Source organism: Chanodichthys erythropterus, chromosome 3 (assembly GCF_024489055.1).
Source record: "Chanodichthys erythropterus isolate Z2021 chromosome 3, ASM2448905v1, whole genome shotgun sequence".
Lineage (NCBI taxonomy): Eukaryota > Metazoa > Chordata > Actinopteri > Cypriniformes > Xenocyprididae > Chanodichthys > Chanodichthys erythropterus.
The window spans coordinates 22,871,937-22,897,977 of NC_090223.1; the positions used below are offsets into that span (position 1 = coordinate 22,871,937).

Below are 26,041 nucleotides of genomic sequence, written 5' to 3' on the forward strand. Positions count from 1 at the left end.
ACCTTTGCAATGTGATTATGTAATGTGTGGCGCATCGCAGAGCTAGTGCAAGACGAGCATTTGTGATTAAAAAGTATATATATATATATATATATATATATATATATATATATTTTTTTTTTTTTTTTTTTTTGTTGTTTAAGAAAATGACTGATTGTTTCACTAGATTAGACCCCTATTCCTCGTTTGGGATCGTGTAGAACCTTTTGGAGCTGCATTGAAATTGCAATTTGGACCTTCAGCCCGTTGAACCCCAGTGAAGTCCACTAAAAATCCTGGAATCTTTTCCTCAAAAACCTTAATTTCTTTTTGACTGAAGAAAGAAAAACCTGCACATCTTGGATGGCATGGGGGTATCCAAAATTGGATAAATCAGGGAATTTTAAAAGTAGGATTTCTAGACCTGAAAAAAGTTATAGAAGTTATAAATTATGTCATGTGAATTTATTGGTAGTAAAAAGCATAAACTCTGAAGAACATTTTATTAGCTATTGAAACTTCTAAGGCTATGGAATTGAATTATTTATCATTTAAATTTTATTTAAATATTTTAAATATAGGCCTATTGCCACTTCCCATTTTTGGATCTTTGGTGCCAATAAAGGTTCAGATTCGCTTATGGTAGTGCCAAAATTAATTCAAGCACTTTCCGTTCTGTGGCCGTTGCTTCTCTCCCGCCAAAGAGCCACGTGAAGAGCTGCAGATGACGCGGTTATTTTAACAACAGAAGCAGAATCACGGTAAGCAGCAAAATAAATTCATACTTTAGCTAAAACAGCTCAGAAAACGAGAATCCAGCATACAATTATTTTTTATCTGTCATATGACTCTGACCATTCAAATAGGCTAAACAAGTTGATTGACAAGATGTTTTTTTTAATCTACATTTGGCATTAATAACCATCATTTCGTAATAAACAATGTTATAATAGGGGAAATTAGCTATTTGTAGATGGCAAGGAAAGACAACTCAAACTTTGAAATTTGTCAATTTGTTCTGCTCATGATGAGGGCATTTTGATTATGTAGGTTGTTGTTTGTTTTAATTTTAAGTAAAATATAAAATGCTCCAGACTTCAATAGGAAAACCCTGAACCCTCACACAGTATATTTCTATCACATGACCTTCTGCCATATATAGGTATCTAAATATAAAATAATAGCCTGATAAAACATCTGACAATTGCCTGTAAGCGGCCAAAATACTCATCTTTCATGACTATTTTGACTTTTTTTTTTTTTTTTTTTTCCTTTTTTTTTTAACAAAGTAGGCTACTGCTGCCCAGATGGAAATTGAAATGGAAAAGCCTTGAAGTCAAGGCTGAAAACCACTGATTTACATGATAATATAGTTTCCTGATATTATCATTCAAATGTATATATCATGGTTGCCATTTTTCTAAAGCAAATGCAATATAAAAAAAAAGACTGAAACACTTTGCAACCACTAGAAGGCAGTGTTCCTGAACAGGTCTTCCTTAGATTCAGTCCTCATAAGTCTTGCTTTGTTCTTGGCAAGCAAAAAGACACTCCTCCATGCACTCCCAGATATTATTATACAAGTGTCAGCAATCATATGACATTTATGTAATGTTATGAAACCTCAAAGTAGCCTACACCTTTTCCAGTTACAAATTCAGAAACCTTTAACAGGCCTTGTTATCCACCTTATTTTTCAATGAGGAATTAAGCTTGCATCGCATGGAATTAAAACTAAATGTACTACAAACTAGTGTGTTTATGATTATGATAATAAATTAAAATACTATGATAACAAATACCAGTTTTGCAACATCATGCAGTGTAACGGACTGTTTATGTACAGCTCAAACAACTGAAACAGGCTAGAAACAGCCACAACATAAACACACCTGTTCCTGATATCACAGCTCCCATTGAGAATCAGGACCATTTCTTCAGTAGAATAACACTTTATGAATTAGCTTAATAAAGCATGTTTTAATGAAAATGTGTTTTGTGTCCTCAATATTTTTAATATGGAGTAACAGCAAGAGCACCTGAGGCCATGCTGAATTGTAAATATAGTAACTCTGCTGAGTGTTGTGCCTAAAAACACCCTTTAGCCCTCATTATATTCGCATGATTATATAGCATAACCTCTCATGCATTTTTGCTTAAATATAAATTGCACAATTTATCAAATTCTAAAAAGCTGAAATTTGAAAAGCCATTTAAGTTAAAGAAAACACATGAAATATTTGAGTGTAAACATTCATGCTATCAAAAAGAAGAATCAAAAACGATTCTAAGTAGAATTCACTGTTGCATTGATCAAATTTCAGGACAATTAATATTAGATTAAAATATATAGATAAAGAAATGTAACTGAGGTAAATCAAGACAAATGCAGCTACTGAAATAATTTGTGAAATGATCAAAGTGGTTTCAACAAATCAGATGTGAGAGTAAAAACCATCCTATATTGTGAGCAAATAAAGGTGTAGTGTGCAAAATCAAGTGCCAGCAAAAAGAAACGCCCCCCAGCTTCAGTCTAACAGGTAGCCCCGCCTCCAAACTCACACTATTGGTTGAGCTGATGTTAAGTCTCAGCTTTAGATATACAAAGAATGTGCACTCATATTACTACAGCTGCGTCTCATTTCAGAGGCTGCGTCCTCCGGAGGTCGTATTTGTAGGCTGCATACGCCATCAAGGATGTCTTATTTAGGAAAAGTAACAGCAATAAAAATTCCTTGAGAGGTGTTATTTCTTTCTTACTTTGCAATCTAACGGTTACTTTTCTTAAACGAGACTCGGTGACATATGCGGCCAACAAATGCGACGCAGCTTATGAATGGGAGAAAGTGCAATGCACAATATGGCAGAATAAGTCCCGCCTTCTAAATGAGCCAATGGCCAATTGGTAAAGAAACAGTCAGCGTTCTGACATGCGTGCTTATGACAGCGCATGCGCATTAGCTGGTCCAGCTTGAAAAAAATGCTGTTTTTTTTGTCATGATTGAGCATTTAGAAACAAAAAATTATGAGATAATTTTTCATTGGTGATTTCAAATATGAAATTTACTTGTAAGCTTGGTGAACAGCTTTGGAGAATTTGATGTTTCCCCATTCAATAAGATTGCATGACTGAAATAGCTGTCCGAGAGTCGTTTTAAAGATGGCCACCGACTGAAATTACTTGCCTTAGACCGTGTGTCCAACAAAGCGTACTTTTCCAATTGTTTTCAATGGGAGTACCATGTTTTTTAAATTCCAGGAGCGTAACGAGGCTCTGAGGGTCTTTTTTAAGCTTAAGCGCTTTTTACCAGTCGCGTTGAGTTGACGAATGTTCAACTTTGAGTAAAACGCTGCACTCATCACTGTCATTTTTTAGCCAGCTGTCCAATCAGAGTGGAGGAGGGGTGGGACAAATGCAACACCGACCAATTGCCACAACATTCTTGCTGTACAACAACATCAACAAGCAGAGAACGGAACAAAATGGATGAGAAATTCATATTGCTGATCTCTGAACATACATGGTACTCTACATTGTGTCGACATTTTTAATCTGAAACGAATTATCTGCGAAATCAGTTACAAGTAATAGTTCTGCTATTCTGTATCATAGCAACAAAGCGCTTCAACTAAAAAAAAACAAAACAAAAAAAAACACTCACAGATAGGCATTTTCAGCAGAGCGCCAAGCATTTTCAGCTGGCTAAAAACGCTTTGGTGGACACACGGCCTTAAAGGGACTTTGGTCTAGCCCTTTTCTGGATGGAAAAACAAACAGATTGCACTTCTGTTTTGTGCCACTAGGGGTGCAGAAATCACACACTTCACCTTTAAACATATCTTAACACTATAATATATCAGCATTTGTATGTGTAAAGCAACAATTAAAACACACAAAAAATATTTTTTCAGAGAAAAGCTCCAAGTCTAAAATAAGAATGTCAATGCTAGGGAGCAGCACATGCAGATCTGTATTGTGAAATATGTTGCCTTTTGGAGTATGTTTCCTTCAAGTTTCTTCCAAGTAGTCAGACTCGCTTTGTTTAGCCACAACATAGTGCCAAGATTGGGCCTTCAGAAACAGTGCTTAGTTAATGTTCATCCGTTTAACCATTTTGGAATTGAGTCACTTTCATCATGTGCTACTGGTTAGTTATAAACCAGTGTGTTAAATCAGTCTCTCCTCCTTGGGTAATTTGAGGGCGTCTGGAGTCTCTACACTACGGGTTCCTGTCTGCTCCTCTGCGCTGGGGCGATACGTCCCCTCCGTCTGTCTCTTCTTCTTTACCACGCAGAACACGAACACCAGAATCGCCGTCACAATAGCCAACACTCCCAGGACCACAGTTGGTACAACAATAGCCACAATATCAGGGCTCTGGACAAAGAAAAGTAGGAATGTTAATCATCCAAACTGAAGAAGTACTACAGAATATTGTTCCCCCCATAAGGCAAGATTTCGAGATTTAGGCAATGTTGAATAATGATTGAACTTTACCTCGTGTAAACACAATACTTCAAATCAAATTAATGTGATTAACTCTTTCCGTTAAAATCTTTCCACATTTAGTTTTTTTAAGTTGCCATCCAGCAGCAGCATTCTGTCAATGGTGGGGAAGCGTTGTGTCATAAATGATGGAAAATTCGGTCAATGGCGGGGAAAGAGTTTAGCTCATATTCGCAGTAAAATGTGGTGTATGCCAAATATAATCGTAATAAACAGGCACTTAAAGACTTATTTGCACCTGTATCACTAGCTTGTGATGTATACAAATGACAATTCATAAACAGAGATAAAAAAGGCGTCATATTTTTGGGGTGCTGAAGAAGCAAACGCATGTTGACAGTGTTGTGCGATAAATATAAGGGAGTGCATATTGATGGTCAAAACCACTGAAATGAAAACATTTTATGCACGTCACCAGAAAAAAAAAAAAAACAATATGTCAATAGAAATGTGTTTTGTATTTGACGCAAGTAGATTAAAACAGTGGCCAGTAATATACACACACTGTATCGTTCATCGTTTGCGTTGTGATTTGAGGTATGTGAATAATGGCGGTAAAAATAACCACAAAAACGGGTTCAGACTACAGAAGTTTTTAAATCTTAACCAACTGTGGAATCTTTTTGCATCACGCACAAACAAAAGTCAGTAAGATTTAAAAAAATTTTTTTGAAAGAAAATACTTTTATTCAGCAAGGATGCTTTAAATTGTTTAAAAGTAATAGCCATAACATGTTCTTTTGAACTTTCTATTGATCAAAGAATCATAGTTTCTTAAAAAATATGAAGCTGCACAGCTGTTTTCAATACTGATAATAATAATAAATGTTTCTTGAACATCAAACCTTCATATTAGAATGATTTCTGAAGGATCATGTGACACAGGAATAAACTGCATTTTAAAATCTTTTCTGTTTTTGATCAAATAAATTCAGCCTTGGTGAACATTAGAGACTTCTTTCAAAAACCATAAAAAAAAAAAATATTACTGACCCTTAACTATGAACTGTGGTGAAAGAATGACTTATTTTAAAGAATGCTCTATTTTACCCTAATCTTTCATATTTAATCTTTTATTCAATCCTGTAATTTGCCAAATCAATTCATATTCATTACTTATGAATACTACAGAGCCCTGCACACAACATATGGACAAAAATACATATATTGTGGCCACAAATTAAGATTTTGTTCCCTTGTTTTACTAAATCATTCTGTGGATATATTCATTTCTTCTCTCAATTTAGTAAATTGTGGCCACGTACTAATTCGCTCCTTTTTTCCCCAAACCAGTTCAGCGTAAATCCCGTCCTGGAGCTGATATATTGGCCATGTCAATCACAGTGACGAGTGCCTACACAAAACACTGATCCCTAAACCTAACTGTCACTGTAACCTCAGCCAATGAAATTTTTTGCAGGGCAGGATTTCCGTGGAACTTTGTTTTGGGAAAAAAAAAAAGAAAAATCATGCGTCTCAGACGATGACATCTTTGTCCTGTGTCAGCCACCATAGCTTCTCTGTGCTTCGAAAGAGAGGGGTGAGCGGTGGACTGAGCCATTAGTTTCAATTTGCAACCGCTCCGCTAGATGCTGCTACAACTTACACACTGAACCTTTAAAACAAGGGATCAAATTATTATATTGTGCACACAATTTACTTAAAACGAGGGAACAAAATGTGCTGACATATTAGTAAGTCGTGGGAACGATTTGTTAATTTCTGGCCGCGATATACATATTTTTTCTCACGTCATGTGCGGGGCTCTGTAGTATTCAAATTCAGAATTTTGGGCAACCCTGATTCTCATTGAGCAAATGAAAAGAATTCTCCAATAGCTAATCAGACACTTATAAGAGAAATCATTTTGACAGTTGATGCCCTTCAGGCTAATATATAGAGGGGAAAGAAACGCAAGGATTCTCTACTTACTGAGCTGGGAGTTGTAGAGTTACTAGACATTGTGGTTGTTTCCCCTGCAAACAGAGGACATTACAATGAGATGACAAAAAATTGTACAGATTATGAATTACGGTCTACAGACTCTAATGTGGCTTTTGTACTCATCATATGGCTCACAAATCTTTGGCTCAAATCGAGCATGTGTTTTCTTTGCGGCTCTTCCAGTATCATAATAGCGCACTACTGTCACAGTACTCACCAATAAGACTATTTTGTTAACACTGTGAAAAGCAGCAAAGCTACTGTATGAGGATGAGAACTAAACATTCATAAAAGAGGAACTTGAGGGGGTTGTTTTCCATGTCAAATGGTGTGAACTGTTATATGTGTGCACTGTGATGGTGAAATCTCACGATTTAAATGCTTTATACCAACAATATGAAATCCAGCACCCAAAATTCAGTGCATGTTCAGAGCTGGACCTTAAACCCCTTGCACTGTTCTCTGAACCTTGTTGGACATCTGGACTTTGAAAACAAAATTTGATATATTATATGATATATAATATTATATTTGAAATGGCATAAGCTGAAGGGTGCTGATTTAGAGTTTATTGTGTGATTCCATATTAATACACATATAAGCAGTATTTGCATAAAAAAAAAAAAAAAAGTCCACTGCAAACGCACAGCGCACATTCACCAGGGTCGAAAAATTAAAGGTGCAATATATAATATTTTCTGTCCGCAAAAAAAAACAAAAAAAAAACAAAAAACAACAAAATTAGTTTTAAACAATAAAACTAAACAGGTTGAGCTATATAACAATAATTCGTTTTCTGTCAATAAATATATCAAAACAGTTGTTGCCTTGTCTATTAAAACATGTAAATATTAAAGCGTCTTTGGTGTTTCCATGGTTTCTACAAAATAAACCCGGAAACCGAGGGTAACGCGGGTATGACGCAATTGACAGGTGACTCCTCACACATCCTGGAGCCTTGGTTAAAATTGCAATGTTCTCATGATTTACAAATAGTTGCAAACATTTGGGATATTGTAAGTACTCAAGTCCAACAAAATATATATCACTGGCCTAGTGGTTTTTGGATATTTTACTGCAAAATTCTTAAATATTGTACCTTTAACAGGGGGTTGGGGCAAAAATGCCAGAAAAAACAAACAAACAAACAAAAAAAAAAACAAGATATGGTACAAAAAAAGTCTCCATAAAAAGTCTCTTCTTGTTTTTAATATATACAAGCAAAATCAGAAAAACAAAAGTGATGTTTTCCTGAATATCGGCACGTTTGCAAATGTGATATTGATTTTATACATTTCAATAAACAATAAGTTAATAGGTTATGAGAAACTTACATTTTAGACACAATATTGTCAATATTGTCTGTTTTCCCCTCTTTTTTGCTGTTTTAATGATTGACTCGACGACTCACTCAGTCTACTTCTGCTTTATACTGAATGAAACAGCCAATTTGAACTAATTGACTGAATAATTCAATGACTAACTCATTAAGACAATGATTTGCGGCAACCTACTGGCAGTTTTAGTATCATTTCATTTTAGCTGAGGGACTGAGGAATGAAGATTGAATGCTGGTTTTGTTTTCAGTCATGATTGTAACAATAGTTCTGCTTAGAGATAAAAATGCGTTTATAAATTGTCTATTAAGAGCAAAATAGGACATTGTAAATAATATAACAGAGATGAATGCCACACAGAATAAGCAAGAAGCTATAAACTAAAGCCTATTGGCTTATTTAAAAAATAGGGATGAGCCTTTCAACATGTCTCCCCTTCCTGTTTTGATAGGCAACATGTTGTCTCAACATGTTATTTGGCCATTAGCTTTCCTAAGAACTGTGTCCTTAGACCAATTTGGTGGTCATTACATAACGGTATTACAACGGTAATTGCTGTTAGTAAGTTAAATTTATTTTCATTAATAATAGCTCAAAACAGTTCAGATTTAATTATTATTTTCCATCAACTCGGTAATGTTTAGAACAGTCTGTATGCCATTTTTCATTGTTAAATGTTTTAGTATAAAATCTAGCAGACAATGCTGTTCATAAATATGCACTGTTAGATTGTTAGATTTTTTTCACCGTTATTATAATGTCTCCTTGTTTAAAATTAAAGAAGGACCAGCAAAGTATCAACTGGTGCTAAACTATTAACCTCAATTCTCTAAACAATAACAAATCTCTCAAATAACAAAAACGTCAAATAATCTCAAAGTTTGGCAACTTTGTAAAATCTCACATTTTGATATGTGTGATCATTGCACTTTGACAAACCATAGTGTGATTTTGAAGGTCAGAGAACAAGTAACGGTACAAAAACTGTTCACTTGATTGAGAATAAATGTTACAATTGCAAAAGTTGTGATTTAGGGCACGTTTACATGGCAATGATGTACTAAAAACTAAAAAGTTTTTCCTTTGTGTTTTTTGTGTAAACATCCCCTAAAAATAATGTTTAAACTCTTTGACAGAACACAAACACAAATACATAGAAAAAAAGAGAGAGAAAGGGAAAGACAGAGAGAGAGAGTGGGAGGATACATAAGAAAAAGCAAAAATGTTAATCATTTACAAGAGTAAATAATCTCTGGAGGACAACAGTCCAAAGATAACTATAAAGAAGGAAAGGAACTTGTTTCATGTCTAATCATGAACCATGTGTATGTGGTTTGAAATACTTTGATAGCGAATGAAAAGTTTTTTTTAAAAAAGTGGCAAAGAAAGAGTTCATTGAAGATGGAAGTTTTTGGAAGTTTAACCTGGTTGAGTTTATTCCTGTCTTTGTTTTGGAAGAATGTGCTTATGTTGCAATAAAGAAATGATGTAATGACCCGTACATGATCTAAGAAAGGGTGTTTGTGACCGTTTACATTCCTGTATGTATGAAAACGGAAAAAAAAATAAAAATAAATAAATATGTAGCCTATTTTTAAGCATTGTGACATTATTTTGACCAAATTTAAACCAGCATCAAAGGATGTACAACAAATACTACAATAATGTATTTAAATAATATACAATATTTCATATTACTGTAATGAGAATTAGATATTTTGTATTACAGTGATTAATTACAGTTTGTGGGGGAAAATGCACCTACAGTACTGGTCAAAACTTTGGAAAAATTACTATTTTTTATGTTTTTGAAAGAAGTCTCTTATGCTCATCAAGCCTGCATCTATTTGATGAAAAAATTATAATGTGAAATTTTATTACAATTTAAAATAATGTTTTTCCATTTTAATATACTTTAAAATATAATTAATTTCTGTGATCAAATCTGTATTTTCAGCATCATTACTCCAGTCTTCAGTGTCACATGATCCTTCAGAGATCATTATAATATGAAGATTTATTATCAGTGTTGGAAACAGTTGTGCTGCTTAATATTTTTTTTTATAACCTGTGATACTATTTTTCAGGATTCTTTGATGAATACAAAGTGAAAAAGAACAACATTTATTTAAAATAGAAATATTTTCTAGCAATATACATTCAAAAGTTTGTGTTTCTCTCTTTTTTTTTAATAAATTAATACTTTAATTCAGCAAGGATGTGTCAAATTGATAGAAAGTGATAGTAAAGATTTATATTTTTAGAAAAGATTTCTATTTTGCATAAATGCTGTTCCTTTTAAAGGGGCGGTTGATTATGATTTCACTTTAACTTTAGTTAGTGTGTAATGTTGCTGTTAGAGCATAAACAACATCTGCAAAGTTACAATGCTCAAAGTTCAAAGCAAAGGGAGGTATTTACTTTTAAATAATTATCTGTTTAAGGACTACAACAAATGGCTGGTAGGGACTACAATGAGCTTCTTTCCAGGTTCGTGACATCACTAACCCTAATATTTACAAAAACCCCACCCCCAGAACACGCAACAGGTGAGGACATGTTGAGCTGCTTTAGAGAAGAGGAAGAGTTGTAGAGCGTTGTTGCCATGCCGTCATATTACGCCAGACTGCTTCGCAAACGAGGGTCAACTGACCGCTCACAAAGACCTGCCTCCTTTAGTTACTGTTGCTATGTCCGACAAGCCATGCCGCTCTCACGCCACACGTTCTCACACAGTGAAAAAAACATTGTGGAGCAAAGAGGACATTGACAACTTATCAGACAAGACAGAGCAGGTTACTTTTGATATGAAACAAAGTCTCACATTTCAAATTTTGTAATTTTAAAAGTAATTTAAACAACAAATACCATTTTGTGGCTCTTGAATTGGTCGTGACAGATGGCTGTAGTGCCCCAGATCAAGCGTCTCATGAACCAATCATCTCTTCTTACTACTTAATGTATATCATCAAATAAACATGAATGCACCACATTTCAACCACATGAAGACGTCAATACACATCATTTTTCAAGTTCAAGTCCACCAACGTTAATCTGCTAACTCCCCTGACTGCTTTGGCGTTATGATTGGTTAGATCGCCTGTCAATCAAACTCCAGGCAAAGGGTCAATTCAAGGCTTGAGTTGCACAAAAGATTGACATGACGACACATGCTAGTCGATGAGTTGAATCAACTCCACAGCAACTACACAAATTTATCCTCTAACCATTTAGAAACGTCCAGTTTCATTCTAAAAGTTGTGACTTCTTCCTGAGTCTCTCCATCAGTGTCCGACTCAATATAAGGCTGAACACCGTTACTGACAATCGCCATTTTGTCTGCGTGAGATTCTCCAGCTTTGTTGTTGTTGAGCAACCGAAGCGTGAGCTGTTAAAGCTCCGCCCTCTTCTGGAAAAGGGGCCGGGACAAGCAGCTCATTTGCATTTAAAGGGACACACACAATAACAGCGTGTTTTTCAGCGTGAACCTGAAAAAAATATCACAGGTTCCAAAAAAATATTAAGCAGCACAACTGTTTCCAACAAATCATTTCCAATAAATCATCATATTAGAATGATTTCTGAAGGATCATTGACACTGAAGACTGAGTAATGATGCTGAAAATTAAGCTTTGATCACAGGAATAAATTATTTTAAAGTATATTTAAATAGAAAACCATTATTTTAAATACAGTTTTTTCTATATTAATAAATCAAATAAATGCAACCTTGGTGAACCAAAATAAGATACTTCTTTCAAAAAGTAATGTTTCCAAACCTTTGACTGGTAACATTACATGTCATGAAAATAATGTCACAATAGAGAAAACAGTAATGACCCTAAAAATAATTACATTTTAAATACATAAAATATAATTTTTTACAGCTTTCTTGTGATTTTGGAGGTAAAATGTGATCTGGGCGGGTTTTAATAGCCTCATAGTTTATGATTACAGAGCTCTCATACCTTTTTTTATCTTAATGGTGAGAACAATTTTATGACCTCCCAACAATACCTTAAATGTTTTTGCAGAAAACTGACATGCTTGAGCTTGCCCGAAGTCCTCCACACACAATCTAGTATAACTTAATACAAGTTAGAGGAGTGTTTCTCAGCTGTTCAGATTAATCTGACGCAACTCCACTGAGCTGTTTAAATGTAGTGAGCTGCAACAGTGATTAATAATCCGGATACTCTCAAAGTTCAGTTTCGGACATGACTGCAGAGGTGGAGCGAGTGACTCACCCTGGGCCGAAACATTCCTGAGAAGCAGCAGCATGAAACTCCCTGCCAAAAGTCCAACCTGCCGTATCATCTCCGGGATGGAGTCAATCTGCACCCCTACCCCCGACCAGAAGGTGCTGATGCTCCCGGTAGGGTGGAGCGGAGGGGGATCAATAAATCATGACCGAGATCAAAGAATAAAAATATAGTCCTATCTGCCTCTTGCGAGCTGCAAGAGAAGAGTAGAAACGTATGTTAGGATCTGAAATTTGATCAAATCACTCACCGATGTGAATAAAAATCCTTCATTTTTAAGAGTGTAGAAAGAAACCATTTGTTTTATAAGTGACTTAAAATTTAGCTCAATAATCTCAATGATCTTCCATATTATAAAAACAAAAACAAATGCATTGATTCATTCCAAAATATGCATTGTTTGTATATATGTAAACTTGGATTTTAAAAAAGGTCACCATTTCTGTTAATTTTTTTAAGATGTATCTGACCCCTGGCCATATGTAGGCTGACAGAAAAAGCTATTTTATTTTCATTTCTGTACATGTAACCTTTATCCAGTTCAAGACATACACATACTTCCAGCTTATCTGTGTTGCTATGGAGACATTCATCCATAGGCTACAATACGAGAAACAAACAAAAACAAACTCATACCTGTGTGTAATACACCTTCATAATCCACGATGTTTCCTGACGAGTTTTTCCTGAATATATGTAGACTATACGTCCAGTAGAAGTGACCACAGGTCGCTTCCGCCTCACCTTACCGGTCGAATTAAGTATTTAAACCGAAACTAGCTCGACACTCCGGCGACCTGCTCATAATAAAACATTGTTCTTCGGGATCCTGCCCTGCTTTCAATGGTGGTCTTGTATTTACTAGTGTGTTGAGTGAATGCTCGAGCTGGGTTTGTCTTCTTCCTAAATTCTCATCGCTGATCACATGGCTCAGTGTCGTGTTACAACACCTGAATCCAGCTACTACCTGCGGCGCGAGACAGGCGCGCTATTGTGCGCAGAGATCCACCTGCGCACTGGAGCGATGCGCGCACTCGCGTCCTAACGACTTCTCTGACGCACGTCGTCAACGGTTCAATCTTTGTTTCCTCACTTTTTTTTTTTTTACGGATTTTTAAGGGTTTTACTCTGTATCCGACTGATTTGGGGTTTTCATTTGAAGCCATTTTTAGCTTTTTATTTGAAGTTTTATTTATTACCTGACATTTGTTAAATAACATAAACAAGCTCGCTCTCTCACACACATTTATCAATCAATAATACCTACAGTTTGAAATGTTCTCTCAGTGTTGCGACCTCCAGTGGTAGTGAATGAACTTTTAATCTTATAAGAAAAAATTCTTGACATACCACACTTCTGCTAATCCCTTTCTTCCTTTTAGGAAAAGTATTAACCACTTCATGCCTGTTTTTTTTTTTTTTTTCGTTGATGTTCCACATAAGAAATTAGCATAAAACCTGCTCGGGAGGAAGTAAAAATATACGACAACAACAACGAAAATAATAATAATGTCCCCAGGCGATCTGCGAATGTGAAGAAATATTAAGAACACAATTTTAAATATGTTGTTGAGTAATGTACAAGTTCCTTTCTTTGCGTATAAAAAAGGTTAAAAAGGTGTGCACATTTATCACACACTACGTTCATTTTATATATATATATATATATATATATATATATATATAGAGAGAGAGAGAGAGAGAGAGAGAGAGAGAGAGAGAGAGACTTAGGCTATATATCTAACTCATATATAGACTTCTATATAAATAAACTTCTGTCCTCTGTAGTGGACATTATATTTTAGTGATTTTCTCTGATATCGTACATGTCACAGTTTTAAGTTTACAGATGTCCTGCACATTCAGGGGTTTTCATAGATAACAAATTTTTAGAGGTTTCCCCATGACAACAACAACTTCTTGGTCTTTAAATATGAATGAAAATTAGCACTCTTATGGAAACATGATTATATTTAGTTTAATCTTCAAATTGTTTGTTATAAATCAGCATCTCAGGAAAATGTTATTTTAATCAAAATACTATTTTCTGTTACAAAACAGGGCATTTATTTCATACATGACCACTGTAGAGGACACCAGGACTTAAATCATGTTTATCAGGCATTTTGGGAGTGAATAGGGAAATAAATTATATATAAATATTTATATTATTAGATATTATTATGAAAATGTTGCCAATTATTAATTCCTTTATATCTTTCATAACATAGTCAAGAATCAACTTCATACAAAGTTTGGTTAAAAACAATCCTGAAGCCTAAAAATTCCCATTATTTTTGCCTATACATTTATACTATACATTAATTTAATGCCATTTTATTTTTTTTAAACAACTTAGGCGTGGTGTCCACTACATAGGTCATAGCATAACATATGATTAAAATATAATTTTTCAAAATGTTTTTTTTTATTATTATTTGTTTCTTATGATCTAAACAATATAATGACATGAAAAAATACTAAATTCAAAAAACGTTTTATTTTTCTGGGTCTCTTTCGCTGAACCCAACTTTAGCCATGAATGACTCTGAAGACAGTGGGATGGCTCGTCGATTTAACATCTGTCACTGTCGTCCAATCAGCGTCCGCAAAATCCGGGACCTTCGGTTCACTGACCAATCAGCGCGCAAACCAATCCGCTTTCCCTGCCGCGTCATCGGAGCTGTCTGAACAGTCTGGCGGGAGTCAGTTTATGAACAGGGCTCGCGAAATAATATTCGTTTCACGTCTCCACGTTACTCTCGATTATATTTTTCTTTCTTGTTTTTGTTTTAATTTGGGAGGAGAGACAACCTCGACGTATCTATTCTCCCGCTTTAACAGTATATAGTCTTCCGTGTCGGACTTTCACAACATAATTACCTTTTAGCTCGCAGGCTAACAAGTGAAGCCAAAGTTTCGAGAGTTGGTTTCATAACGTCTGTCGAGTATTTAAACTTGTTCTCGGTCTATTGAGTAGTTTTTGGGGCACATTGAGACAGTTTCCTTGTTAGTATAATAGAGCTATGGCAAAAGTACAAGTGCTAAATGTAGCTGTCCTGGACAACCCCAGTCCATTTGGAAACCCGTTTCAATTCGAAATAACGTTTGAGTGCATGGAGGATCTTCCCGAGGGTGAGTATTCAAGTTTATTTACATTTTAGTGCATTTTCTCAATGTCTCTTATTAGCCGGCTAGCTAACGCGCTAACGCCTCCGGATGACGTCAGAATGGCGGGTGATTGAAGCGTGCGCGAGGAAGCTGCTGTAACTTATCCTTTATTCTTCATCTGACCCTTTGTCTTGCCATAGAGATAGAAAACCGCTGAACCTATATTATGTTATGATGATGAACCTTACCAAATAATTATCTGCAGTAATACATAGTATTTAATTATTAAAATGACTGCAATTCCTCTGTGACTCTGGAAGCGTCCATGTTTTCTGTGAAACTTAAAGATGATCTCTGAACAACATCCTTATCAAATATGCTTGAATAATCTAGATGAAATGTACATAAATGGTCAAAAGTTTTAAAAAGTTTTTGAAGGTCTCTTCACCAAGGCTGAGTTTATTTGATGAAAAGTGCTGTAATATTGTGAAATGTTTTTAGATGCTTCTATTGTAATATAAAGCTGATTTTTTTTTAGCATCATTACTTCAGTGTCACATGATCCTTCAGAAATCATTTTAATATTCTGATTTGATGCTCAAGAAACATTTATTATTATCAATGTTAGAAACAATTGTGCTGCTTCATATTTTCGTGTTTATGAAAACTGACATATTTTGAGATTTTTTTTGATGATTCAAGAAATTAAAAAAAAAACAGCATTTATCTGAAATATAAAGCTTTTTCAATGTTATAAATGTCTGTACTGTCACTTTTGATCAATTTAATGCATCCTTGCTGAATATAAGTATTAATTTCTTAAAAAAAAAGCTTTCCATTTCAGATAAATGCTTTCTATTCATCAAATAATCCTGAAAAAAAATTGTAAACAACTGTTTTTAATGTTGATAATAGTAATAAATGTTTCTTGAGCATCAAATCATCATATCAGAATGATTTCTGAAGGATCACGTGACACTGAAGACTGGAGTAATGATGCTGAAAATTCAGCTTTGATCACAGGAATAAATTACATTTTAAAATATATGAAAATAGAAAACAGCTATTTTAAATTGTAATAATATTTCGCAATAATACTGTTTTTATTATTGATTTTTGGATCAAATAAATAAAGCCTTGGTGAGCAGACGAGACTTCTTTTTAAAGAAACGTTAAAAAAAGTCTTACCCTTCAAAAACTTTTGACTGGCAGTGTATGTGTTTCATATGGAACAATCCGATCTTTTGTTTCTGTGTTCTAGATCTCGAATGGAAGATTATTTACGTCGGCTCAGCAGAAAGTGAGGAGTATGATCAGACTCTTGACTCTGTCCTGGTTGGTCCAGTTCCTGCAGGCCGACACATGTTTGTGTTTCAGGTGAGTTGATAGCATTGCCATTATGAGCCACAAATCATATTTTTGGAGTTTATCAGCCATTTTTGTAAAAACTCCAGGTAATTTCTCAAATTGCTTTACATTTTATTCAACTCCAATCTAGATAAATTAAATAACAAATAATGAGATATAAATTAACCATTTTTAAATGAATTTCTCTAGTTAATATACAAACTCCTTTGCATTTCGGTATAGTTCACCCAAAAATGAAAGATGGTCATCAATCACCCTCATGTTGTTCGAAACTTTTGTTCATCTTCGAAACACAAATGAAGATGTTTTAACCCTTTATGCGCCGGCGCTCCCGTTTGTATCAATTGCGTGTCTCTGTTTAAGAGCCAATAGAAACCAAGTAGGTAGCACAATAATTCTTTTTGTATACAAAATCGGAGACTACACACGCGAGTCACGTGACTACACATGCGATATTATGTTTTTAAGGGGAAAGTATTAACAGGATTAAAAAAAGCGAAATAACCAACATGGAAAAATTCTGAACGTCGGTTTAGATTACTTTTCGATTAATTGTCCAACCCTACTTTTCATGTATAATTTATCGTATAAAGTGCTATAGAAATTAACATGAATTTACTTGACTGGAATGCTGAATTACAGAGCAGGTGCAAATAGGGCTGAACGATTTTGGAAAATAATCTAATTCCGATTATTTTTACCAATATTGCGATTGCAAATGAATATTTTTTTTAAGCTCTTGATCTTCTGTATTATTCAACAAAGACAAGAAATAAATCAATTTAGGGGTGGGAATCTTTAGGCACCTCACGATTCAGTTTCGATTCTGGGAGTCACAGTCCGATTCCAAAATGATTCTTGATCTCTTTTTTTGTTGCTTTCAGTTAAGACGGCTCAAACATTTATTTTAGTGTGGGTCTAGGCTTAAGCCTTGTCTGTGAAAAGGGGGGAAAAGTTATTTATTAATAGAGGGAAAAAACCAAAACCACAACCAAACTATTACAAGCGATAAACAAACAGTGCTTTCAGTGTTTAAGAGTATCTGAAGATTTTCCTCTCAAGAGCTGTGAGTGATTTTTCTCAGCTTTACTGTTCTTGATTATTAAAAGAGGAGAGCAGGAGATCTAATAAGCTGCATTCACACTAATGCACAGATCTCTTTTGAAATATAAGATGTGGTTTGTCCTGTCTGTCTGATCCCTAAGACATAACTGACTGTTTACATTCATTTCATGTCATAAAAGCATTTTGGGATTTTTAACCACTTAAAATGAGTCGCACACAGCCGCGTGACCAAGCACTCTTGACAAAGCGTGCATCAGTATACTACTTTGCAGTGAGTATATCGGGGCATTGAGATTAGGTGACCTAACATGAAGAACAGGGTTTTACACTGTACAAAAATGTCTAATGACACACAATATTGGTAGATTACTGTATTGTAAAATTGTAATTTTTTTCACCTTACTGTCTTTCGAAACAAATCTACAGTATGCCTCAGCAACAATTTAAGTTAAAACTTTGTGATCACAAAGACTAAAAAACAACAGTCATGTTCTCTCACTAAAGGTCCCGTTGAATGTTGACCGGTCAAATTTTTGCAGTGCGTTCTGCACTGTCAGCACTAGTTGGACATATTTTGGCTGATTGAGCATGTTGAAACGCCGTCCATCATCAGTGAGAGAGAGAAATCTGATTGGCTTTTCAGCTTAGCGAAAAAAGTCAGCGCACAAGAACAAAAACAAAATTGATGAAAGTGAGCAAAGAAGTCAAAACGGCGCAAACAGAAAGCTGTTCTAATGTCTTACCTGAGCGTTCCAATATGTGAATATTTTCATAACATGAGCCACCTGGAGTGAAGAAAGTGGTCAGCGTTCAAAATGGCGATCAAGCACTGCTTTGTTCACGGTTTGTATATCTGCAGTGCTATTATCAGTTTCCCTTTTTGAATGACGAATATAGACTATTGATATTTCCTTACATGCAGGAGCAGAATGCACATGCTAGTTGACAGTGTTTGCAGTCCTTTTGGTGTTTTCAAGCGCAGCTTTTTGTCCAAGACGTAGCCGACACAAGTCGACAACACAGTCCGTCGCCGCTAGTTCTTTTACTTCGCCTTGGTGTGACCCGGCCTTAAAGGCGCTATAGAGGATGTTTTCGTCAACTGAGAAACCAAAGACCGTTAGTGAGTTTTTGAAATGAGCGCATGCGTAAGAACAACCACAGCTCATTTCGAGGGAACGCCTCCCAAAACTCGTGCACGAGTATTGAAACACGAGTGTTTACCACCGGCATTCGCTGTGTCGTGTTAGTGGATTCATTATGTCGGACTCACCGCAGGTAACTCATAATCTGCAGTTGTTACTCCTGACAAAAACATTGCATGCGGTGCCTGTGGAGTGTGGAAAGTCTCTCACAAGGAACGTCATGGCAGTGATTGACAAGCCAGAGGGCCAATCGTTTACGTGATGATCGCACAAACGATTGGCTGATGTTTTTAAGGCCCTACCTCGTGCACAGATGATGTATATTAATATTATTCCTTTCAGTGCACCTAATAAATAGTCTTTTATCAGTAAGTAAAGACAATATTGTAATATTGTAAAGTAATATTGTAAAGTAATATTGCAAAAATGTATAAAACAAAACATCCTCTTTAGCACCTTTAACAATATAATGAGAGGACAAAAATTAAAGGGAAGTCTCACTCAAATGAAAATTCACTCTTTTACTCACCCTGTCATTACGAACCTATGTAACTTTCTTCTGTGGAGCACAAAAAGAGGATTAGCAGGACATAAGTGAATTTTGTGTCATGTGTTGGAAACTACATGAGTTTCTTTAATGGTTGAAGTATTTCTGTAATGTTGTTCTGTATTAAATGTACACACAAAGACAATTAGTGCACTTATCCTGTCGTTACACCCTGTTAGTCATGCGAGTGTTCAAAGTAATTTTTGACTTTCATGCAACAGGCGGATGCTCCAAACACCGCCCTCATACCTGAGAGTGATGCTGTGGGTGTTACTGTTGTCCTGATCACATGCACATACAGAGGACAGGAGTTCATACGCATCGGCTACTATGTTAACAATGAGTACACGGACACTGAGCTTCGTGAGAACCCGCCCCTTAAACCTGACTATGGACAGGTGAGTGAACATGTTTCTTACAGACCCTGTGAAATTAAAACTGCAGTTTTGCAGCTTTTAGTCGATGTGTGTTGTATACGGAGCCCCGGACATGACATGCAGGAATCGTGCACATGTTTTAGTGAATCGAGGGAGCGAATTAGTAAATCGTGTGCACAATTTAATTTTTTTTCTTGCATGTCATGTGCGGGGCTCCTTACTTGTATATTAGAAAATTCTTAGTTTTCCCTTTTGGAGAGAAAAAAAAAAACATAAAACAAAATTGAGTCATCTTGCATTCACATGTGCTCAATACAAATTGTTGTCTGCTGAAATGCTTTTTAGAATAAGAATGTCCCTTAAAGTCACCATGAAATTAAAACGGAATGTTGCATTATGTATTTTAGGTTCAATCCCTTTTCTCCAGCAAACTGTCACTCCACAACTGACGAACCACTTGCCTCTGTTTAGTGTACAATGACCAATTTTCTATGATCCAATTAATTCCTAATGGACACAATGCATTCTCGCCCTCTTTTTTTTTTTTTTTTTGTTCGTTTTGTTTGATAAGCAGTTTGGCTTGAATATCACAATTAGCAAGAAAAGTCTGTTGACTTCAATACCACCTGACTTGGACTAGCATCAAGTAGCAAACCATATTTCATGACTGCTACATAAACTAAAGGCTAGCTGTTTTAAAAACAAAGAGCCACCTTATATAAAACATACAACTATAGTTCATTTGAGTATATATGATTAGACATTAGTAACAGTTCAGATGGTGATAAAAATTGGTGCATAAAAGTATTTCTATTATGAGTCACCATAACTTGCAGTAAATAAAGTAAAATTATTATTTCTAAATACTAGTTTTACAGTACAAGACTATTATAATTACTAATAGTAATGTATTCCTTTTACTCAGTTTAATTTACATAAATGTATTGAAGTATAATATTTATGAATAAATTAGGATAATTATTATTATTATTATTATTATTGTATAGTCATATTAAATAGGTTTCATGAAACCAACAGTGAAAGTGAATGTAACCCATACTCAGAATACGTCCTCTGCATTTAACCCATAGTGCACACACATAAGGAATGGTGAGTAGTGAACACGCACACTGCAAACCCTGGACACACACACCTGGCACAGTGGGTGTCATTTCCTGCCGGTATTGAGAATCGAATCCGCAACTTCCCGGTTACCAGTCTGACACTCTAACCATTAGGCCACAACGTGACCTGAGATGACTGAAACAGAGGTTGTTGTTGTTGTTGTTGTTTAACTCTACAATAGAATTATTATGATAGTAATATATTGCATCATTGGTTTAATTAAAATAATAATAGTCATACTGAATGGGTTCGGTAAAAACAAGAAGTGTGAATGTGGCCTGAAAAAACTGAAGTAGATTTTTAGACTGCTTTTAAAAAAAAAATAATAATATATATATATATATACACACAGTATAGGGTGAGTTTTTCTCTACAGTAGTGAACACACACACTGCAAATCATGGAGACACACACCCGGAGCAGTGTGTGTGTGTGTGTCATTTCCTGCCAGTATTGGGTATCAAACACGCAACCTTCGGGTTACCAGTCTGACTCACTAACCATTAGGCCACAACTGCCCCAATTCAGTGTGTATGTGACCTGAGATGACAGAAGTAGAGTTTTATTTATTTATTTATTTTTTACTGTAACTGTTTACAGTACAATAGTATTATTATGATAGTAATATATTGCATTATTGTTTAATTAAAATAAGTCATATTGCATGAGTTTCGTAAAAACAAAACAAAGAACTGTCACTATTGTCACCAGTGGAACCTGGAAGTCATCTAGTGGAAAGGTTTGTTACTGCATCCAAAATTTATTTAAATTTACTGAATGTTAATTTTTTTACATATCAACATAAAATTTGGCACAGAACTTGTTCAGATGTTTGGCTTTGATTTTCTTGACATTTTAGAATTTAAACTCGGCAAGACACTGGTGCTTCAGGACTAGACTTGAAGAGCTCTGACATGCAACAATAAAATATTATTTTGTGTCTGTACACTTGAATAGCTGTCTATATGGGTCAAATTGACACACAAACTTCAAAATCATATAAAATTTCTATATGCAGATTTCACAACACAATGAGAAAGTCACAAAAATGTCAAGAAAAACAACATAGGTTAAATACTAGTATTTCAGGCTATGTCTACATTAATCAGGATAAAAATGGATCTTTAATTTAAAAATGCTCCTTATCCACATTAGCGTTTAAGCATTTTCCAAAAGTTGCTCATCCACACTGAAACGTCTGAAAATCACCTTACTGCACATGCGTAAAACTTACTAAAAGCTCACAAACTGATGCAGAGATAGCCGATATAATAATGTTCTCACGCTATTCTTCTGGCACGATTATGTCACGTCCAGGTCGCACTCAAAATTGTTTAAAATGCAACTGTCATCATGTTTTGCCATGCAGGACAGCAAATGTGAGTAAATTCTCTGTCATCTTTGCAGGAATGTAATATGAAGATTCTATAAAGGAGCATTTATCTTGAGCAATACTGTTAATGTAAATAGCAGGCACAAAAATTTTCAGAAAGCTCCATTATTCTTGACAAACATGCCATCTCAGTTTGGACGGAAGGCAAAAATGGAGAGAAAAAGATGCGATTTCGAACAAAAAATGCATTATGGCGTTTTTCCACTGCATGGTAGGGCATAGTACGGCTCGCTTAAATAGTACCACCTCGGTGGAGGTCCCAAGTGTCCCATACCGATACTAAATGTGACGTGTAAACACTGCAGATCACTGATTGGTCAAAAAGAATCGTCACTACCAGCGTCATTGGATTTAAAACGAGAAACCAATGGTCAGTATCCATGGTCAGTAACAGCCACCGCAGTATCATTTGTTCGCACAACTTTTTTTAACAACTTGCTTTAATCGACTGTCGCACACAACTTGGAAAAAGAAATGACTGTATTGTGGTCAGTAAACGAGGTGCAGACTTGATGGTAGCCGAGAAGAGGTTGCAGAGAAGTAGAGGCGGTTCAACTACATGATCAGTGTAAAGCAGTACTAAACTGCAGTGGAAAAGCAAACCGAAAGTAAAGCATGCCAAGCCGAGCCGAACCACGCAGTGGAAAAGTGCCATTAGTGTGGACAAGGCCTCAGATAGCTTGAAAAAGAAATGAAAAAGCTCCTTTTTTACCATCTGTGGGTGACAGTATTTTTCTATCTTAAAATAAAAGCTCCTTTTTAGTTTCACAGGCTAGATAAAAACCAACATAACAAAATATAACCAATAAATCTTTTTATTTTGGGTCTGTACAGTTGCCTTGTAACATTAAAATATGCGGGTCAATTTGACTCATGAACATCACAAACCTAATAGAAACTCTGTGTATATGTCAAAACACATCAGCGTGTTGAATCTTTGCATGCACCCTTAATGAGAAAAAGTTATAAAATGTCAAAGAAAAAATGGGTTAATCATCATTTCAGTAAACTTAAAAATGGAAATGGGTCCAATTGAGATTCAAAGACCTTTCTGCATCTGCTTTCTCTCAGCTCCAGAGGAACATTCTGGCTTCCAATCCACGTGTAACCAGATTTCACATCAACTGGGAGGGATGTGCCGAGAAAATGGAGGATTCGGAGAACGTGGACCCCGCGCCTAACACCATGCTGCCGCCGTCCTGCACCCCGGGAAAAGCACCTCCACTGGGACTGGTGCCAGACAACTCCATGGACTGTTTGTAGTGACGCAGGCTCCTGTGAATAATCCTCACATCTCAAGGCTCATCCATGAGCTCAGGTCAATCTGGACACTGTGGAGGGAGTGGGAGGGAGGCGGGATTATTCAAACACATCAGGAAAAGAAAAAAAAAAGGTTAATTTTGTTACACCTGTTTGAAACCAATTGGTGGTGTGCAGAATACGGTAGATCCTCCGGTACACAATAAACATGTTTGCTTTTCACTTCGGTGAGTCATGTATCCAAGACATGATTTAGGTATTAGGATGCGCTGCATCTAATGCCATTTGATCCAAAACCGATCCGTTCTCAAACCGAAAGGGGATGGGAGATCAGCTCAGTAGATAAGATATCAGATGCATAGTTGATTTAACAGACACAGTTGGCAATACTTTGTGTTTAAAAGGTTGCAGCAACTCTGGATGATATTGTGTATTATATTGTGTATATATATATGTATATGTCTTTTTGTATGAGTGTTCTCATTGAAATAAATGTTTTGTTACGTGATCATGCTCACTGAAGCAGTTTTACTTTGATTTGTGATGTGCACAGAGTGGATGCAGCTGTGCAGTCTATCTTTTCATTCATAAAAAAAGCTGTTGTGTTGCATTATGCAGGAGTTCACCATGTTTGGAGTGACAAGCTGCTTGCTTGTTGTTGCTTGGCAACGTGGACTATTGCAGCATCTGTGACAAGATCCCTTTTTTAAAATAAAAATAAATCTGCGTTCAATTAATATCAGCGTTCAATTAATATCAGCGTTCAATTAATATATATTTTTTACTCCTTTCTTTTATTGCACCGCATTATTAATGCAGTTGCTATGCACAGCAAAGGTGTGCATCACAAAACTGCGTTGCTAAGGACTCGTTTTCCCGTCTTTTCGCTTTATTGCAACCGATCGCGCGCGTTTGCTGCCGAAATGCAATGCTTACACCTGCACATATGACCTCAAGAGTGGTTGTTTTGCAGAAGACAGACCTCGTTTTAATATTCCATAGACGTAGGGTGTCCGCGTGCCTCAAATTCTGACCAACTTTCTAAAAATAGACCGTCTTGACGTCATACAGCCTATCACGGATTAGTCTAGCGGGAGGGGTCTGCGCGGCCATTTCGCTAACAAACACACCGCGGAGGATCATCAAAGGATTATGAATGAAACCGAATCTGTATTGAGAAAGCTAAATAACGCGTACGCTTACAAAGACGGAAGGCGAGCAGAGAAACTGGCGTTATTGGAATGAAAATAGATGACGTTATTTGTCAGTTTGCGGGGGCGGGATAAAGTTCTCGAGATAGATATCGGTTGGCCAATCATCGCTCGCCCTGCGCTTGATTGATGACCTCTTGTCCAATCGGCTTCGGACTCGGTTAGCGCGTCATAAGCGTAACCGCCAACAGGCAGCGCGTGGAGGCGGGTCTCACTGAAGCAGGAGTTCCCTCTAGCTGTGGATAGAGGATTAATGGAGGGGGTCTGACTGTCGAATTATGCGAACTACATAGTGCACAAGAGCGAATTGCTTTATCAACATAAACAAGCAAACGCTCACGCTACCGAAAAGGCACGGAGAAGTCGGCGTGCTGCGACAGGAATCGCGCACGGACGGTTGAAAACAAGGGCTTGTGTCGCTCAAGTCGAGGGCCTCGCTGAGGGTTAGCAGAGCGAGGAAGAGCAGCGATAGAAGGAGAAGAAGACAGGCTCTTAGTGCTATTTCTACGGACTGGACCCGACTCAGGAGAACTGAGAGACGTTACCGAACCCGAAGCACAGCAATCGGACAGCTGCTGTTAGCTAGCTAGCGCGCGCTCGCTAGCTAGCTAACCAACTAACCAACCAGCCACTATCAACCTCCAGACTTTATGTGATCTGACAGCATACTGTGATCCAGTGAGTTATGACCAGACATAGCTAGTGCAACGGCCGCAGAAATCGTATGATCATTAAGGGGACGGAGTCTGAAGACAGTTGGCGTAAAGAAAAGTCGATTTAGATCTGTTATACCTGGCCTGCAATCATGGGCAACGCGCCCACCGCCAAGAACAAGGGCAATGAGATGGAGAGCGGTAAGTGCTTGTGTGTTTACTTGAATTAGTCACACTCAAAGCTGCCTGTCGTCCTTGGCTGATCGTGGCCATTCATTTCCATTGAATGAATGGCCAACATGATGCGACTGGCATTATGGTTAAAGGGATAGTTCACCCAAAAATGACTTTCTTTCTGTGGAGCACAGAAGGGGAGTTGCATTCACTTTCATAGTATGGATAAAGATTAAAGAGTTAAAGTCAGTAGTGACTGAGGCTGTCAGTTCATAATAAACATGATGGTTAGTAAATTATGACGTTTTTGGGTCACACTTTATATTATGTGTCTTTAACTGCTGTGTACGTGAATTTAACATGTTCTTATGTTGTATTGCAAATACTTTTGCTACTATTGAGGTGGGATACGAGTAAGGTTAGAGACGGGTTTGGAAGTGTGGGTATGTTTAAGGGTGGGGTAAGTGAAGGGTTAAGTATAATTATAGACGTTAAAGGGTTAGTTCACCCAAAAATGAAAATAATGTCATTTATTACTCACCCTCATGTCGTTCTACACCTGTAAGACCTTCATTCATCTTCAGAA

At 36.3% G+C, this 26,041-nt stretch overlaps 3 protein-coding genes across 3 annotated transcripts in view; 2 read left to right on the forward strand and 1 right to left on the reverse strand.

The window, feature by feature from the left end:
• Positions 1-435: 435 nt before the first annotated feature.
• On the reverse strand, positions 436-13,054 carry crb3a (crumbs homolog 3a). Its single transcript, XM_067381402.1, has 4 exons — positions 12,666-13,054; positions 12,015-12,222; positions 6,419-6,462; positions 436-4,357 (listed from the first exon to the last, which is right to left on the reverse strand). Exons 2-4 carry the CDS (start codon positions 12,082-12,084, stop codon positions 4,148-4,150), a joined length of 324 nt encoding a protein of 107 aa, XP_067237503.1. The 5' UTR covers positions 12,085-12,222; positions 12,666-13,054; the 3' UTR covers positions 436-4,147.
• Positions 13,055-14,721: 1,667 nt separating this feature from the next.
• Positions 14,722-23,919, forward strand: asf1ba (anti-silencing function 1Ba histone chaperone). The gene is made up of 4 exons (XM_067381404.1): positions 14,722-15,164; positions 16,402-16,517; positions 19,484-19,660; positions 23,229-23,919. The coding sequence occupies exons 1-4, from the start codon at positions 15,056-15,058 to the stop codon at positions 23,418-23,420; spliced, it is 594 nt and encodes a 197-aa protein (XP_067237505.1). The 5' UTR covers positions 14,722-15,055; the 3' UTR covers positions 23,421-23,919.
• Positions 23,920-24,537: 618 nt separating this feature from the next.
• prkacaa (protein kinase, cAMP-dependent, catalytic, alpha, genome duplicate a) overlaps positions 24,538-26,041 on the forward strand; it is a 30,858-nt gene continuing 29,354 nt past the window's right edge. Inside the window, exon 1 of the mRNA XM_067381403.1 lies at positions 24,538-25,482. Coding sequence (XP_067237504.1) covers positions 25,434-25,482 — 49 coding nt within the window. The 5' untranslated portion in view covers positions 24,538-25,433. The remainder of the gene's footprint in view (positions 25,483-26,041) is intronic.